The 17,383-nt window shown below is 40.9% G+C and overlaps 1 protein-coding gene across 4 annotated transcripts in view; it reads right to left on the reverse strand.

Annotated features, from left to right (window-relative positions):
• Positions 1–34: 34 nt before the first annotated feature.
• Positions 35–17,383, reverse strand: part of arhgap42b (Rho GTPase activating protein 42b) — an 89,379-nt gene continuing 72,030 nt past the window's right edge. For 2 of the 4 annotated variants that reach the window (XM_032508188.1, XM_032508194.1), the window contains 14 exons: positions 15,604–15,682; positions 15,228–15,267; positions 14,854–14,916; positions 14,588–14,662; positions 11,429–11,513; positions 11,179–11,237; positions 10,107–10,212; positions 9,782–9,941; positions 8,725–8,875; positions 7,135–7,524; positions 5,462–5,618; positions 3,820–3,882; positions 3,319–3,398; positions 35–873 (listed from right to left, as the gene is read on the reverse strand). In XM_032508188.1, the coding sequence (XP_032364079.1) occupies positions 785–873; positions 3,319–3,398; positions 3,820–3,882; positions 5,462–5,618; positions 7,135–7,524; positions 8,725–8,875; positions 9,782–9,941; positions 10,107–10,212; positions 11,179–11,237; positions 11,429–11,513; positions 14,588–14,662; positions 14,854–14,916; positions 15,228–15,267; positions 15,604–15,682 (1,597 nt within the window). In that variant the 3' untranslated portion in view covers positions 35–784. Of the gene's footprint in view, positions 874–3,318; positions 3,399–3,819; positions 3,883–5,461; positions 5,619–7,134; positions 7,537–8,722; positions 8,876–9,781; positions 9,942–10,106; positions 10,213–11,178; positions 11,238–11,428; positions 11,514–14,587; positions 14,663–14,853; positions 14,917–15,227; positions 15,268–15,603; positions 15,683–17,383 lie in introns of all 4 variants that reach the window. The other 2 variants (XM_032508178.1, XM_032508193.1) reach the window with 2 other exon arrangements.

Below are 17,383 nucleotides of genomic sequence, written 5' to 3' on the forward strand. Positions count from 1 at the left end.
TAGTTTAGTCATAGCTGTAATTGAACAGCTATAATAGAAAATGTCTATGAAACTACAGATATCTAGAGCCGCAACCAGGATTATTTTCATAGTCGATTAAAGTGTGGATTAGTTTCTGGATGACTGGGTTAGTTGTTGGGTCTATAAAATGTGGATCAGTGTTTCCCATAAAGCCCAAGATGGCGTCCTCAATGTCTTGTTTTGTCCACAACACAACACAAAGGTATTCAGTTTACTGTCACAGAGGAGAGAAGAAACTAGAAGATAATCACATTTAAGATGCAGGAATCAGAGAATGTGTACTTTAAAAATGACCTAATCTGATTGGTCAATTATCAAAATAACTGGTGATTAATTAAATACTTGACAAATAATCGATCAATTGATTAATCTTTGCAACTCTACAGTTTTCCATGAACAACTTGACGAAAGGAAAGTGGGGTGTTTATATAATGGGAAGTTAAAATATAATATATTTCTGAGAATAAAAACTTGTGAAATTGAATGCGATTGTTTTTTGATTCTGTCGGCTATTACTGGGACTAAAACATCAGTGCAGTCGATGGGTGATATATATTTACATCTAACAATAAAATATCATTGTATTACATAGTTCTTTAGCTTCTGAATCTCAAAAAAAGCAATTACTGCCCTGTTTAATATCTGCAAAGACAAATGTCAGTTGCCAGCAAAAACACGCACATCACACACATCATTATTGTGTATTATTAATCTTTTTTTTTTTCATGGATGCCATGAAAAAGATGCAATGTTTCAAATCTTGTTAGAGGAAGACAACATAATTCTCAGGGATTAAACCTTTTTTCCCCTCGTATGTTGCTTGGAGCCAGCCTGGTTCAACAGACGGGTAGACTACAGGACAAAAAGAGAGAGAAAACACTTTAATATCCAAGAGAAGCAGACTCTTGAACCAGTATAACCTGATTAGAATCACTGAGTCTGATTTGGTTCCACTATGTCCAAAACTTGATGGTTGAAAAAAGATGGTTATTGGTAGAAAAATAAACATGGACAGCGTAGCAGATAGAGAGAGACTGCTCTTTGAATTCGGTCCCTATGGAGCACTTTTGCAGGCTTGAAAGCAGCATCGGCCGGCTTAATCACACACATTTAGTATAAGCCGTGAAGACAACCGGGATAAACATTGCACTGATGGACCAAAATTAAGATGACGGCTTTAAAAATGATCTGCTAAGGCAATCTAGAAGAGTTAAGTTGAATAAGGAGGCAGAGAAAAAAAACAAAAAAAACTGGCCTAATATTATTAAGAGCAATAAAAGTCCTGTGAGGGTTTGTTGTGGCTGCTGGCTCTGCTGCGTGTGTTAACAGGGAACAGGCACTAGTGCCTTCCATCCCCGGGTTACAGTGACCTGCCTGCACTGGTTGTGGGCCAAGTCATCTCCTCATGGAAAAAGCAAAAAGGCAATAAAAAAAAAAAATCCTGGACTGTTTCTACTTTCAGCAATGCATATGGGGGTGTCGGGTTGGGAGCAAACCAATGTGATGCCTCCAGGGGTGGAAGAAGTATTCTGATCCTTTACTTAAGTAAAAGTACTAATACCACACTGTGAGAATACTCTGTTACAAATAAAAGTCCTGTATTGACAATGTTACTTAAGTCAGAGTGTGTAAGTATCATCAGAGAAATGTACTTAAAGTATTAAAGAAAAAACACTCAATGCAAAAAAAAAACTCCCATTGTAGAAAGTTTAATGGTCTAATCATTTCAGCTGGACCGTTATATTGTCTGGGAGTTTCATTTATCAACTACATGTGTACAAATCATAATGTGTAAAGTAAGTAACTAAAGCTGTCAGATGAACGGAGTGGAGTAACTAAAGTAACTAAAGTAACTAGTAACTAAAGCTGTCAGATGAATGGAGTCAAAAGTAGGATTTTTCTGTCTGAATTGTTGCGGAGTAGAAGTAGAAAGTGGCATGAAAAGAAAAGACTCAGGCAAAGTACAAGTACCGTTACAATTTGTACTAAAGTACAGTGCTTGAGTAAATGTACTTAGTTACTTTCCACATAACACAGGGAACTAGCCTTGGTGTATGCTGTCAGCACACAACAGACAGGAGGCACGCATGCTGTTTGGGAATACTTCTGTACTACTGTACTTACTAGGAATGTTGAGGTACTTGTACTTTACTTGAGTCTTTTCTTCTCATGCCACTTCCTACTTCTACCGCTACATTTCAGAGAGAAATATTCTATACTTTTTACAGCTTTGGTTACTAGTTACTTTAGTTACTCCACTACATTCACCTGACAGCTTTAGTTACTAGTTACTAGTTACTCCACTACATTCACCTGACAGCTTTAGTTACTAGTTACTCCACTACATTCACCTGACAGTTTTAGTTACTAGTTACTAGTTACTCCACTACATTCATCTGACAGCTTTAGTTACTAGTTACTAGTTACTCCACTACGTTCACCTGACAGCTTTAGTTACTAGTTACTAGTTACTCCACTACATTCATCTGACAGCTTTAGTTACTAGTTACTCCACTACATTCACCTGACAGCTTTAGTTACTAGTTACTAGTTACTCCACTACATTCATCTGACAGCTTTAGTTACTAGTTACTAGTTACTCCACTACATTCACCTGACAGCTTTAGTAACTAGTTACTTTAGTTACTCCACTACATTCATCTGACAGCTTTAGTTACTAGTTACCTAGTTAGTTACTTTAGTTACTAGTTACTCCACTACATTCACCTGACAGCTTTAGTTACTAGTTACTAGTTTCTCCACTACATTCATCTGACAGCTTTAGTTACTAGTTACTAGTTACTCCACTACATTCATCTGACAGCTTTAGTTACTAGTTACCTAGTTAGTTACTTTAGATACTAGTTACTTTAGTTAATCCTCTACATTCATCTGACAGCTTTAGATACTAGTTACTTTAGTTACTAGTTACTTTAGTTACTATTTACTTTACACATTACAATTTCTGCACACAGAACCCACGTAGTGTATAAAACACGTTATATTATAAATAAAACTACCCAACAATATGTAAGCACTTGTCACGTTCTTTTTGACTCTTCTGAAGCTTTTTCTTGACGCTTTCGACCCTTTTTTTGTTTCCGGTTTCTAAAATGTGAGGATTTTTCTGCATTGAGTACTTTTACTTGCAATACTTTAAGTACATTTTCCTACTGACATACGTTTACTTGACAAACATTTTCAATGCAGGACTTTTACTTGTAAAAGAGTCTTTTTACAGGGTGGTGTTTACTTTTACTCAAGCGGAGCATCCTGCCTAGTGGTGGCTCTGCTTACCGTTTGAGAAGTGCGCCCCCTGGGGGAAGCTGAGCTCGTGGCTGTGCTCTGCCTCGCAGGAATACATCGCTTTGGCGTCTCTGGAAAGACAACAAAAAACAGGCGATGTCACGGCAGATTGGAAGAGATGGTAGTTTAATTTATCAACTACATGTGTTGCGTGTGTAAAAATCTTAATGTGTAAAGTAAGTAACCAAAGCTGTCAGATGAATGGAGTAAAAAGTACGATATTTCCATCTGAATTGTTGCAGAGTAGAAGTAAAATACAAGTTACAATTTGTACTTAAGTACAGTGCTTGAGTAAATGTACTTAGTTACATTCCACCGCTGGATGCCTTCACATACCACAGGGAACTACTACTACTACTACTACATACTTTTACTTTGAATACTTTGAGAACATTTTCGTACTGAGTTTACTTAATTAAAGTTTTCAATGCAAGATTGGAAGAGATAGTAGAAGAGAAGACTGTTAAAGGTGGTGTCATGTTTTTACAGCACCTTCCAACTGGAACCGACTGCGGGGAAGTGGCATTTTCAAAAAGCAGAGCTCTGGCAGCGACCCTGAAACAAAATAATAGAAACAGGATTTCAGCACACCTGATTGGGTCAGGGATACAATGAACAGCTGAAAAACAATGTGTTTGGTGAATCATGTCGCTGAAAGAAAAATGTGCTAATAATAAAATACTAGTGTTATCTATTTTGAGATATCATTGTCTATAAAATCAAACCTAAACCAAAACAAGTGAGTCCACTTTCCCTAGGCCCTGGCAGCGTCGCCTCATTGTTCAGAGCGAGGTGAAAGGTCTGACTACACATAACGGGAGGTTTCCTTCCTCTGGGCGACTCGGCTCCAGCACGGTGCTGGACCGAGTAAAACTATGTAACCAAGTTGCTCTTGACCCTGTGGGCAGCACCCTCCGAGTCAACAGAGCCGAGGGCGAGCTGGCTGGGTGCTGTACGAGGGAGCTACTCCAGAGACTGTGTGGCTGCTTCTTAAGTCAAACAATGTGTTTGTTCAGCGAGGAGGAGTGCAGCCTGCTGTTGGGTCACATCAACCCAGAGCAGGCACAGTGGAATCAGAGCCAGAGAGGAAAATACATAAATCTGTCAACACGCACTCATCGGATCTGAGAGAGCTCTCCATGCTCAGTGCTCATAAACAGACCGAGGGGGGGGGCTGGCGGTTAAGAGGGGAGGGACAGAGAGAGAGAGAGAGAGAGAGGGAGAGGGAGAGACGAAGAGATGGAGAGAGGGAAGGAGGGAGAAAGGGGGAGACAGAGAGAGATAGAGACGGAGAGAGGAAGAGAAGGAGAAAGGGAAGGAGAAAGGGGGAGACAAAGAGAAGGAGGGAGGGAGGGAGGGTAGGAGAAAGGGGAGACAGAGAGAGGGAGAGACGAAGAGAGGCAGAGAAGGAGAAAGGGGGAGACAAAGAGAGGGAGGGAGGGAGGGAGGGAGAAAGGGGAGACAGAGAGAGGGAGAGACGGAGAGAGGCAGAGAGGGTGAGTGGGAGAGAAGGTGAAAGGGAGGAAGGGGGAGACGGACAGATGGAGAGAGCGAGGGAGGAAGACAGTAAGAAATGTTGCTGAACTCCTCAAGCCTGATTGACTTGCAGTTATTTTGTGTGGGCACATGAAACTGCAAGTATATTTCTTTCCATAAATCAATGCTCCGGGCCCTCCTTGACATCTGTCTGTCTGTAGGTTTTACAATTTTTTAAACAGTGACGAGGCAATATCCTCTGACTTTGGCGAAGATAAATCGCTCAATATAAAGTTGTCAATATATAAATATATATATATATATATATATATACAAAGACAGCAAACAAACTATTGTGGTCATTAATAATTTATCCTATTATATTTTCCTAGAGCCAAGTTAACACCTTTAAATCACTTTTCTCAGACAGACAGAAAACAAAGTAAAACAGCAGCACAAAAGATAACAGCTGTTAATCAATTATCACAACTGTAATATTCGGCCAAAAGCTAATTGAATATTGAATTTATCATTTCAGCCCTGGGTCTTAGGCAAGGAATAAGAAATAAAATGTCCACAAGACAAGATTTCATAGACGGCATTACACTGCAGTTGATATGACATAGTACAGTATTAGAAGCGGTCGGTAGGTGATTACACTGAGCCGGGTCTTTGGTAGCCGTTGCTGACGGAGGCGTCCGTCCTGCAGCGCAGCACTTGTTTGGGTGGAAGGTCTGGCTGCTTGGCAGGCTTTAAACTCTCACTGGGATCCAGTTTGGACAGACTTTGGACGGATCCAGAGCAGCTCCTAAGGCCTTGAGGGAGACACACAGATAATACGTCTCCTTGTTAAAGACACAAAGTATGAGGGCGTGCCCTGACAGTACCTAGGTAAGGACTACTAGCCAGTCAGAAGCAGAGTATGAGGGCCCTGACAGTACCTAGGTAAGGACTACTAGCCAGTCAGGAGCAGAGTATGAGGGCCCTGACAGTACCTAGGTAAGGACTACTAGCCAGTCAGAAGCAGAGTATGAGGGTCCTGACAATACCTAGGTAAGGATTACTAGCCAGTCAGAAGCAGAGTATGAGGGTCCTGACAGTACCTAGGTAAGGACTACTAGCCAGTCAGAAGCAGAGTATGAGGGCCCTGACAGTACCTATGTAAGGACTTCTAGCCAGTCAAAAGCAGAGTATGAGGGTCCTGACAGTACCTAGGTAAGGACTACTAGCCAGTCAGAAGCAGAGTGTGAGGGCCCTGACAGTACCTAGGTAAGGACTACTAGCCAGTCAGAAGTAGAGTGTGAGGGCCCTGACAGTACCTAGGTAAGGACTACTAGCCAGTCAGAAGCAGAGTATGAGGGTCCTGACAGTACCTATGTAAGGACTACTAGCCAGTCAGAAGCAGAGTATGAGGGCCCTGACAGTACCTAGGTAAGGACTACTAGCCAGTCAGAAGCAGAGTGTGAGGGCGTGCCCTGACAGTACCTAGGTAAGGACTACTAGCCAGTCAGAAGTAGAGTGTGAGGGCCCTGACAGTACCTAGGTAAGGACTACTAGCCAGTCAGAAGCAGAGTATGAGGGTCCTGACAGTACCTAGGTAAGGACTACTAGCCAGTCAGAAGCAGAGTGTGAGGGCATGCCATGCTAGTAGCTAAGTGAGCATTATAACGTGTGTTACAAAGTGACGTATGTTTGTCTCTGAAGTAAAGGCTGGACTACAACAGAGCTGTTTGGAGCAGGTTGTGAACAGTGGTTTCTGTTGAAGTCCCTTTTGGGGGGGGGGGGACTTTGGGCTTTTTCACTTTGTAAACAAATGACATGCACAAATAGATATATAACACAATAGAGGAAATGGGAAAAGCCAAAATGGGAGATTATTATAATTATATTATTTTTTTTTTTGCATTTTTAGGCCTTTATTTGACAGGACAGCTTAGACTTAAAAGGTGGGGGAGAGAGAGAGAGGGGGAATGACACGCAGCAAAGGGTCACAGGTTGGAATCAAACCCGTGGTTGCTGTGGCGAGGACTGGGCCTCTGTACATGGGGCGCACGCTCTACCAGGTGAGCTACCTGGGCACCCTGAGATGATCAATTCTTAATGTAAACATCAATCTGGTGCATTACAGAAAATATATACTTGAGGATTGCTTCTTGCTTGAACAATTTCACAGCATGCATTTTCTAAGAATATCTTTAATGTCAAAACAAAATTTGTATTGTAAGTGATATTTCCCTAACCTAACGGATATTGACTCGGGAATGTAATCCAATCGGGACCTTGTGGATCAGAAGGAGATCGATAGGGGAAATCACTTGATGATCGTCCTACCTTCAGATATATGCAGGGATTTCAGAGAGGGAGCAGCGGAGCGGTTCAGCAGAGCTGGCCTGAGGTCCATGCGGCAGTGCGGGGCTTTTTTGGGGGCGGGAGACAGCCAGGGCACGGTGCTGATTGAGGACAGGCTGAGAGCGTCCTCGGACTCGCCGTCTGTACGCCCGGTGTCCTCCCTGGAGCTGGACTCGGGGCTGCTGACACACACAGCGCTCCTGGGCCCGTCTGAGAGCTGGGACGGCGAGCGGCGGAGGTCCAGCAGAGACTTGTCCTTGGTCTGAGAACAGGAAGCGGTTTTGGAGGAGCTGTTCTGCTCCGAGGAGTGGGAGGACAAAGACTCCATGCTGCCCATGGGAGTGCTGCTCGGACTGCTGCTGAGAGTGTCACCTATGCAGGGGCCAGAGAAGAGGCAGACAGGGCCCTCATTAAAACCTGCGGAGTGATGGAGTGATTACGCTCACAGAAAATGAAAATGTTTTTATTTTTTTTCCTGAAGAAATATTTTCCATCTGGAAGCTCTGCCAGCTTTCCTATGCTGGATGGTGGGGCGCGTACGCGAGTGGCGACACAGTCCCTGCACGTCAGATCCGATCCTGAGTAGTCTACCTCAACCACGTTTCATTTAGGGGATCGTTCCGGTGTCACCGGATGTCCCTCATTTTTGTCCAGATGTCCCTCACCGTCCTCTTTCTTTTTTTAAAAGATTGTTTTTTGGGCATTTGAGGCCTTTATTTATAGGACAGCTGAAGACATGAAGGGGGAGGGGTGTGTGTGTGTGTGTGGGGGGGGGGGGGGGGGGGGGGGGCCTTTGGTGCATTTGGCATGCACCAAAGGGCCACAGGCTGCAGTAGAACTCACAGCCGTCCACTTTCTTTATGTGGGCATTCTAAACTCTAGGACGGGGGAAAAAAGATTGATACAGCATAGTATTGCAATATTTTCAGTGGCAATACTGCATCGATACACAGGCAAGCATGGATCTTTTATAATATACTGTATGTGTTGGTCAGTTCGTACCATTTTAAGCAATAAAATTGAAGTGATATAAACAGAGAGAAAAAAAAGTTTTTAGAAAAAACAGATGTTGACTAAGTTTCCTTTTGGGGACGTCATTGGAAATTGGGAAAAATTTGAAGTTTGAAAAATAGGTTATGAATTGCATTTTATCGCACAATATTGCAACACGTTTAAAACGCAGTAATATTGTATCGTGGCATAAGTATCGTGATCGTGATGCTTTTCTATAGAAGGTTTAATCAGATTTTGAATCACTTATTGCTTGTCAGAACTTGCTATTGTCTTATGCATGGTTTGTATACTGCATGGTCCATACTGACCATTTGTTAAAGTGTTTTCTTTTTCTTTGAGAAGTGTAAGACCACAGGAATTTCCCCTTGCCAGATAATCAAGTTTACTTTGAATTCCCATTTAAACATACTAGAAAAACCACCAGCTATTACAAGTTGAATTTTCAGAAATGTTGTGACACAGTGTGTTCAGATGTGGGAGAGATAATAAAGGTCACCAGCAGGTTTTGGAAATTTGAGAATGATGACCTGTGGCGGTAATCGCTGCTTTGGTACTCACTTTCTGCATCTGCTAGACACAGTGTTGGGGTGTAGAGGCTGCGGGGCTTCCTGGGCCCCGTGGACAGACAGATGGCCCTGCTCCTGCGAGAGCCAGGCCGGCTCTGGGGTTGGGGCAGGGGCACATTGGGGTCCGGAGGCTGGTGGAAGATCTGGAGGTCCAGAAAGGAGCCCTGATTACTACACCATGTATTCCTTACCAATTCAGACTGGTATACAATAGAGACAGACTTTTCTTTTTTAGACTATTTAGCAGAGGCACTGTGGCTCCGTCCGGAGCTTAGCCCCGCCCACGATGATCGGGATTGGTTTAAAGAAATGCCAATAAACCAGAGCACGTTTTTCTCTCCTCCACAGAGTTGTGAAGGAGGGTCTGGCAATATGAGACTATGTTAAACCTGCTGCAAGGTAAAATACAAACAGAGGTGTGATACAATCAAACTTGGTTATTTTATCTATAAACAGTTTCTCAATTTAATTATTATATTTCTAATCTAATAAATCAAGATATGTGGTATATTAATAATGGAATATTAAATTGCATATACCATGATAAAAACAGGCTAAGCTATATTTTCTATCTGCATGCAGTGTCATGCTCAGTGTCTTTTGTCAAACATATAAAAAAAAAAAAAAAAATCTGGTTTTGGCCATAAATCCGTTCTTGGAAATATGATAAAACGTGTGTAAAAGCAACGTTTAGGTGAATTTTGCAATAAAATACATTTTAAGTAAATAAGTAAGTAAAGTTTATTTGTATAGCACCTGTCACAGATAAAAATCACAAAGTGCTAAAAAATAAAATCTGATACAATACAACAAATTAAAATACAAGAACAGTTAAATACAAAATAGAAAACACAACAAACAACCATAAAAACCTCTCGACTAACTGAAAGCCAGCTTGAACAGCAGAGTCTTCAACTGCTTTTTAAACAAGTCGACAGAATCCACATCGTAGAGGGGGGGGGGGGGTCATTCCACAGCTCGGAGGGATGGACCCCCTCTAGTAAGCATTAAACGGCGTACTGTGCGTTCAGAGCCAAACGACGACTTACCTTGTTGAAGTTCTCGATGAGTATCTCCATCACAATGTTCTGAAACTTGATGTTCATCATGGCGGCCACGGTTTCCTCTTGTGACCGCATCAGGGTGGGCCCAAAAATGACCCCCAGGTTGGACACCGTCATCAGGTTGGACTGGCTTTGAGTGGAGACCCTGCAGGTAGAGGACATGGACGTGACATGCGGTCCTTCCCCAGCTGGTGACAGTTACACAAACAGCATTAAAGTGTCCCCGAAATTGTGAAGACAATATAATCAGTCCCAGGCTAGCCATGTCTTTGAGACTGCAGTGGAAGGGATCCATTCCGGGAGAACGTACGTGACAAGGTGTTTTATTAGAAGCTCCAGCATTTCCCTGTTCTTTTCAGGGAGCTTATGAACCAACGCATGGACAGCACACACCCTGTAGTTCTGGTCATCTGACTCTGAGGAAAGGCAAACGGATAGAAATGATCAAGATCACACACTAATACAAACAAAAAATAATTCTGTGACAATTAATGATTTTAGATCAGTCCAAGTGTTACAGTATATGTGATCAGAGCAAAAGAATATTCTAATGAAATCGTTACTATGTAGGCATGGTAATGTCCAGCCAATACAAATGCAGTTGTTTTGTGAAATGTTGTTTTTAATAAAATGTCTGTTTTGTGAAATTTCATGTTTTCTAATATGTTTATTTTTTATTTTTTTTATGTTGTGTTTTGTGAAATGTCTTCATGCTTTGTGAAATTTTTTTTTGGAATGTCATGCTTTGTGAAATGTTTTTTTTTTATTTTTTTAAATATCATTTTTTCTAGAATATCTTCATGCCTTTTGAAATGTTGTTTTTTGGAATTTCCTTATTTGAGAAATGTTTTTTTTTTCATAAAATGTCATGTTTTGTTAAATGTTATTGTGTTCGGTGAAATGTCTGGTTTTGTGAAATGTTGTTGGATATTGTAAAATGTTTTAAATAAAATGTCTGTTTTGTGAAATGTTGTTGGATATTGTAAAATGTTTTTAATAAAATGTCTGTTTTGTGAAATGTTGTGTTTCCTGATATGTCGTGTTTTCTGAAATGTGTTTTCTAGAATGTCTTCGTGTTTCGTGAAATGTTTTTTTTTTGGAATGTCATGCTTTGTGAAATGTTGTTTTTCGTAAAATGTGTTTTCTGATATGTTGTGTTTTGTGAAATGTCGTGTTCTGTGAAATATGGCTGTGACTTTTCCTTGAGGGCCGCCGTAGTAAACTGATGTGGTGCTGCATCATCTGCGGTGTGTGTTTTAAATTTGACAATGCTCTGCCAACTTAAGAATCTCTCTTTCCTGTAGGCATATTATAATAATAAAATAATACACGGTAAAACATATGTTATATCATAGCTCTTACAGGAACGTTTCATAACTTACTAACAGCCAGGACAAAGTCTTTGTGGAGCTTGAATGTCAATAGAGGCTCAGAGAGACACCTGGTGAATAAAGAGAAGAGTGGTCATTGATTTCCTGAGTGACGCGGCTCGTCTGAATGCAGCCCCCTAACGTAGGGAGTAACTGGCAGCCCTGAACGCATCACTAACACCAGGGAGGCTTCACAGATGCATTATGGAGATAATAATGACTCCTGAAAGCTAAGGACAGGCAGACGGTGGGGCGAGCTGACCTGAGATAATTCTTCAGGCCGCTGGTGATAGTTTTGTTGTCCCACGTCTCCGGATCCAGGTCCATATCCACAGGTGCCTTGGTTGCTATTGGAAACACATAGACACGGAGATTTTATAGCACCGCAGCAATAAACTGTGTGAAGAAGCCAACACAACCTGACATGACCTGACAGCCTGCTTATCTGAGCATTAACAATACCGTCTTCCTGTGTAGAGACACTCAATAGGAGCATCTGAAATAAATAAAGTGTGGTGTCTCACAGAGACGGAGATCAAGCTTTAGAGAGAATTTCATGAATCATTAAGACATTTAGACAAGACTACTTTGGGGCACGCATTAAACTGGTAATGACAAAGTAGTATAATATGTGGTAGTGTGGACCAGATGGCTGTTACACTGTCCCACCACAAGGAGGACCTCTTACCTCACTCTGCAGAGTCACATGACGTTTGCTAAAGCTGGTGGATGGTTGTGAAAAATGAATTGTTCATACACTTTCACCGCACTACTGCACTAATGCAACCTGGACATTTGGCTTATTTACATTTATATTTTAGCACATTATTTAAGCAGTTGCACATTTTTGTTCCCCCATCCTGTCCATATTCAAATATTTGTTCTTTTTACTTTATTTCATGTATATTGTATGTATATTTTTCCTAGTATTTCATTTATATTTTGTGCTTTGTGACTGATTTTGCTGCTGTAACACAGGAATTTCCCATTTTTCTTGGGATCAATAAACATCTATCTATCTATCTATCTATCTATCTATCTATCTATCTATCTATCTATCTATCTATCTATCTATCTATCTATCTAGAGCAGAGATCTTCAACAGGGGGTCCGTGACCCCTAGTGGGTCCTCAGGGGGGCTGCCAAAATTATGTTTATGAAATGTATTTTGTAAGTTTCTTTGTTGGAAAAAATATAAATGTATGACAATATACATTAATATGAATCCAACATATTAATTGCAAAGATACATTAGCCTATTTGTGAATAAATGATGTACACGTTGAAGATCTGCTTGCTGTATGTAGGGCAGCCACTGGGATAGCCAAGCAGTTAAGCATAAGGATTCACTTTGCCATCCAAATGTATGTTTAATGTTAAAACATAATGTATACATAATAACCATTTATTTTCATCCATCTGGCCCAGTTTAACAAGCAACTGAAATTGTATTCAATATATTTGGCAGAGGGTCCCTACTCGGTCTCTCTTTCAGCTAAGGGGTCCCTTGCCTTAAAACTGGTTGAAGACCCATGCGCTAGATGGAAGAGAAGATGGCCATCAGGCATCTGGAAATTAAATAAGTATCTATTTATATTTTTACTGTGATGGGAGTAAAAATGTAGGGGTCCTTGAAGGGGTTCCAGGTGGTCCCCAGCAACAGGAGGAATCATTTGTATCACTTTAATTCCATTGATAAGTAACACAATGACATAATGTTCTGTAAGACTACAGTGATTGTTCATAGGATTCACACACATTCTGAAAAAAAACATCTAAAAGCAAGAAACCTATCTGACGGGCGACCCAGGATCGACATCAGGGATGCACCGATACCACTTTCTGAAGATCAAGTATGAGTACCATGCCTTTTTTCTATTGAAAGCTCAGTGTCTGGGTCTGGACATATCCCAGGGCTAGTGGCAATAAAATAAATCATATCATTCCTAATATCAGTTTAGAAAGAATAAAGAACGTAAAGTCCGATGACGTCATTCCCGTGCACGTTAAGTACCCATGTGGATTTAGTGATCCAGACACAGCTGCATCTACTGTCCCCCTATTACAGCTACACATGCATTCATGTTGAAAGTGAAACCTGAATCAGTTTTTTCCTTTGTAGTTTGTTAGTGTTGTTAATGCTTTCATTTGTACGGTTTGTAACCTATCTTGTTCCTATTTTATACATTTTAACCAGTGCTGATTTGAATAAAATGAATGAATTTAAATGAATGCATAAACAAACATGTTAATCAATTGTTATTTGGACATCAGTACAAATGGGTGTCTCAACTGTATCATGGTACTGTGTCAAATGTACCACATATGGGTACAGTTGAGCCAAAAATCACCTTATTTTTATGAGCTAATTGTGGAAATTATAAACTACGTATGGGTATTATTGATTTATAATGTCTTAGTCTTCAAGCTAATGAAATGTCATGTGGCATGTCATGTGGTAATTCACTTCTTTTCAGTATCTATTTTTGTGTGAAAAATCAAAACGCAAAAAGGGTCTCAACTGTACTCAGTCTACCCTCTTATTAATTATTAATGCCTGGTTGTCAAGTGCAATCATGCATTGGGCAAGAGCCCAGTTATTTTTTTTAGAGCCAAAAATCTCCAAACAGCTGACAGCGCTCCTCTTCCGTCGCATACACCTGCATGACGGAGAAGTTACTGTCACATTGCTGTGAGGTGGTATCGGGTGTGGTGGTATCGGAGTGATTTTATGACTGCAAGTACGAGTACATGCGCACGGCATCGGACCAAAACCAGATACTGGATTGGATCTGGGTCAGCTGAGGGTCCTTGATATGAAAGAGTTTGGGAACTACTCCTTTAACCCTTGTGTTGGCGTCCATTCGATCATGCACTTGTCATCCTCCAAGGTCAAAACTGAAAATCATTTAGTTTTTTTGCCACTTCTGGCATTTATTTCAATGTTGTTGTTTTTTTTACATTTAATGCTTCTTTTCATTACCATATTTAAACACCACAAACACCAACTTATTCCTAGTTTTACACTTATTTTTGGAATTTATGGCCAAAAAACCTCATTGATAGGAAATTATGCCTAATCCTTGAGTTACAAAAAGCAGAAATTATTAGACTAATATTAAAGGGAAGATAATCACAGACTGGTATACTGTATGTCAATGTTCAGCTGAAATACTGTTTCAAAACATTTCAATTTTTTTTTTCGAATGCTAAGAAAATTCAATGAGACCAGAGAGCTAATCATCTGTTGTACTCACGGAGCACATTGCAAGGAATCATACTTGTTATTTTTGGTTAATTAACAAGAAACTCTTATTTCTGATATAGAAATTTTATAAACAGGTCAAATTTGACCGGGAGTCAACACAAAGGTTAAACTACGGCTCTAGTTCTTCTTTCCTCTGATTTTCAGGCTACTTACAGAACACCGTGGTCATCAGCTTCTGTACTTTGGAGTTGACTCCTCCGATTCTGTACAGTCCCATTGTAGTTAAGCCTGTGCAGAAATGCAAAAGGAAATGAGCGAATTGGAACAAGGAACAAAGATTTTCTGTTTGGTTAAGACTTATGCAAATGACGCGTGCCGTCATGTCCACTAATGAATGAAACACATTGGTATTCATAATCAGAGCCAGGCTGCATTCAAGCCATTTGACAGATGAAAGCTGAGAGATTTAAATGTCTCACCTCTATTCTCCACCAGGTCAATGCATTTCCTTACGAAGTTAAAACCCGCCTCATTAAGAAATGCTGTAATACAACACGAGAAAAGGGTTGACATGTCAATTACCGCCCGGGTTAGCCACGCATCATGCAGGAGTAACAAGCACTCCCCAATGCCTGTGCTCTGACTAATAAGATACAATCCTCGTGCTGGAAGGCTCCCCTATGTCATTTGAGTGGGTGGATGTCAAGTAATTGTGTTAACGAACAGAGATTTCTATAGCATGTGTTTATATGTGACCGTGTTGGGGATTTTATTCCAAGTCTTAAAAAGCTAAATTTATGCATTTCTATGATGAAAGGGGTTTGGAAAGATTACAAAAAAAACAAACACTTACTCTCCTCCTTTTTGCTTAAAATGGCTGGCAGGTTGTAAATCTAGACAATGTTTACAAAAAAAAAACATGAAGTTAAGAAACCATTTAGTTACAATTGGACAAAATCCCAGAAATCAGAGAATATGAGTCACAGTTTTTACCCAGCGGTGCTGTGCATTGACTGGACTGTCCTATTGTTAGCACAAGCCGACGGTGAGGTCATAGTTTCTTAAGAAGACTTAAGCTGAACCCACCAGAAGAGGGTGCCAGTGACAAATGATTCACTTCTTGGTGGTGTTTTCTTGTCAAACAAACAACTAAAAAAAAAAAACCTCCTGGCCAAACATCAGCCAGCCCAGAATGAATATTTCACAGACCAACAGGCAGAGTTCCTCACCGGCTCCTTGCCATCCATGGCCTCCAGCCACAATCTTCTGTTGGACTCTGACTGTGCCTGCAGTGTCATCACACCATGCCTGGAAGAATTTCAGAGAAAAGCTGCTCTCAGTCTGATTTCATTGGCTTGGGGTCCCTGGACAGACCTTGTTTACACTGGCTGAGACCGCTATAAAAGGACTAGTGTGACTAAAATAGCTCATATGCTAATGCTTGACTTCAAGCAGGTGCCCTCGGTTGGCTCGGTGCTTCACATCCCACTCCCAATTAGATGCCACATGTGCTTAATATTAGAGTGATTTTTTTGTTGTTGTTGTTGTTCACCCAACATGCATACACCTTCACGTCATCGGAGTTCTTGTCTCATCTCAACATGTGTTACATAGCCTGTCTGAGCATTACGTGCAGTTGATACACAGCACTGCTACAGGATGCAGTAAGCTGGTGATAACATTATCTGATCATACTGGCAAACAAGAACACCCCCCACCCCCCACTCAGTAGTGATATTAGTACTAGCATGGAGCCATGTCAAGTTGCATGTGTTAACGGGTAATATTAACCAAATTATGAAAGTAAGCCAACAGATTTTTAACGTTCCCTCTAGTGGTTTCTTGCACTGCGGATAGTTTTGGATTTATTTCACTAAGTTTTTAGATATCTGTGTCTGATTTAAATGCCCCACTCCCCAACACAGTGGAGATGGAAGGAATCTCATTTGTGATGCTCACAGCATTGAAAGCATTCAAAATATCATCTCCTTCCAGAAAAAGGGACTCGTGTTATCAGTTTGCTTTGGAAGTACTTTGTTGACGTCCGTATGAAAACTGCAGACAGTTATGTCTGTGGATTATCTAGAGTACCGGGGACACGCTGCTGTTCAGAATCAATAAATAACATTAATTTCCTTCCTTTGAGCACCACAAACAAAATTCTGTTCATTGGGCAAATCTGGCCAATAGAACTAAACAATTTGCATGGCCGAATTTAGTAATTTGCGTGAAACAAGCATTTAAAGATGAGTTTGGGAGCTAGTTGGCCTGATTGTGGCGGGGCTATAGGTTTATTATAATAAGAATAAACAGATAAGCTTGAAGCTGCCTGGAGCTTAGCCCACATTGTCCTTGTGATGGGAACAAGCATGTTGGGGCATCGCCGTTTATGATAAATGAGTTATCCTGCAAATAAAGTGCAGTTATTGTCCAGGCTCAGCAACACTCACCAAGGGCGAGCAGTGTAGGCAGCGCTGGCGCTGGGCAACACCAACGCCTAGCGCTGGTGAGCTACCTCTGTGTTCTCAAGTACACAGCACAATAATGAGCTCATATCAAGCTCTCATAACGTCTGACTAGATCAATTCAGCCAGAGTTCATCAGCGGGCAGCCAACTTAGCAATGTTTGATCTTTGTCCAATCCCTTATCCTATTCCCTCAGTACAGCACCAAATACACAGCAGTTACGAGTGTTCCCATCCAGCTGAATGATTTCAAACTTCTAAAAAGAAGGCAAAACGATCAATTGATTCTCAGAATGACATCAATCAATGTATTATTTGAGTAATTGCGGGAAATCATTTCAGAGTATGTCTGGTCTCCCTAAGCCCATATTGACCCAAGTGATTTTGTGAATGCAACAGTCTTTCATTAGAAGAGTTGAACAGTGACACTTTACAATAACGATCATTCATCACTTGAGTTAATAGTCAGGCTACAAACAAATAATGAACGTATGGCTGCAACCTGATCTCACAGAATCCCGTGAAATGAACACGGCCCCTTAAG

The sequence above is a fragment of the Etheostoma spectabile genome, chromosome 3 (genome assembly GCF_008692095.1).
Source record: "Etheostoma spectabile isolate EspeVRDwgs_2016 chromosome 3, UIUC_Espe_1.0, whole genome shotgun sequence".
NCBI classification, from domain to species: Eukaryota; Metazoa; Chordata; class Actinopteri; order Perciformes; family Percidae; genus Etheostoma; species Etheostoma spectabile.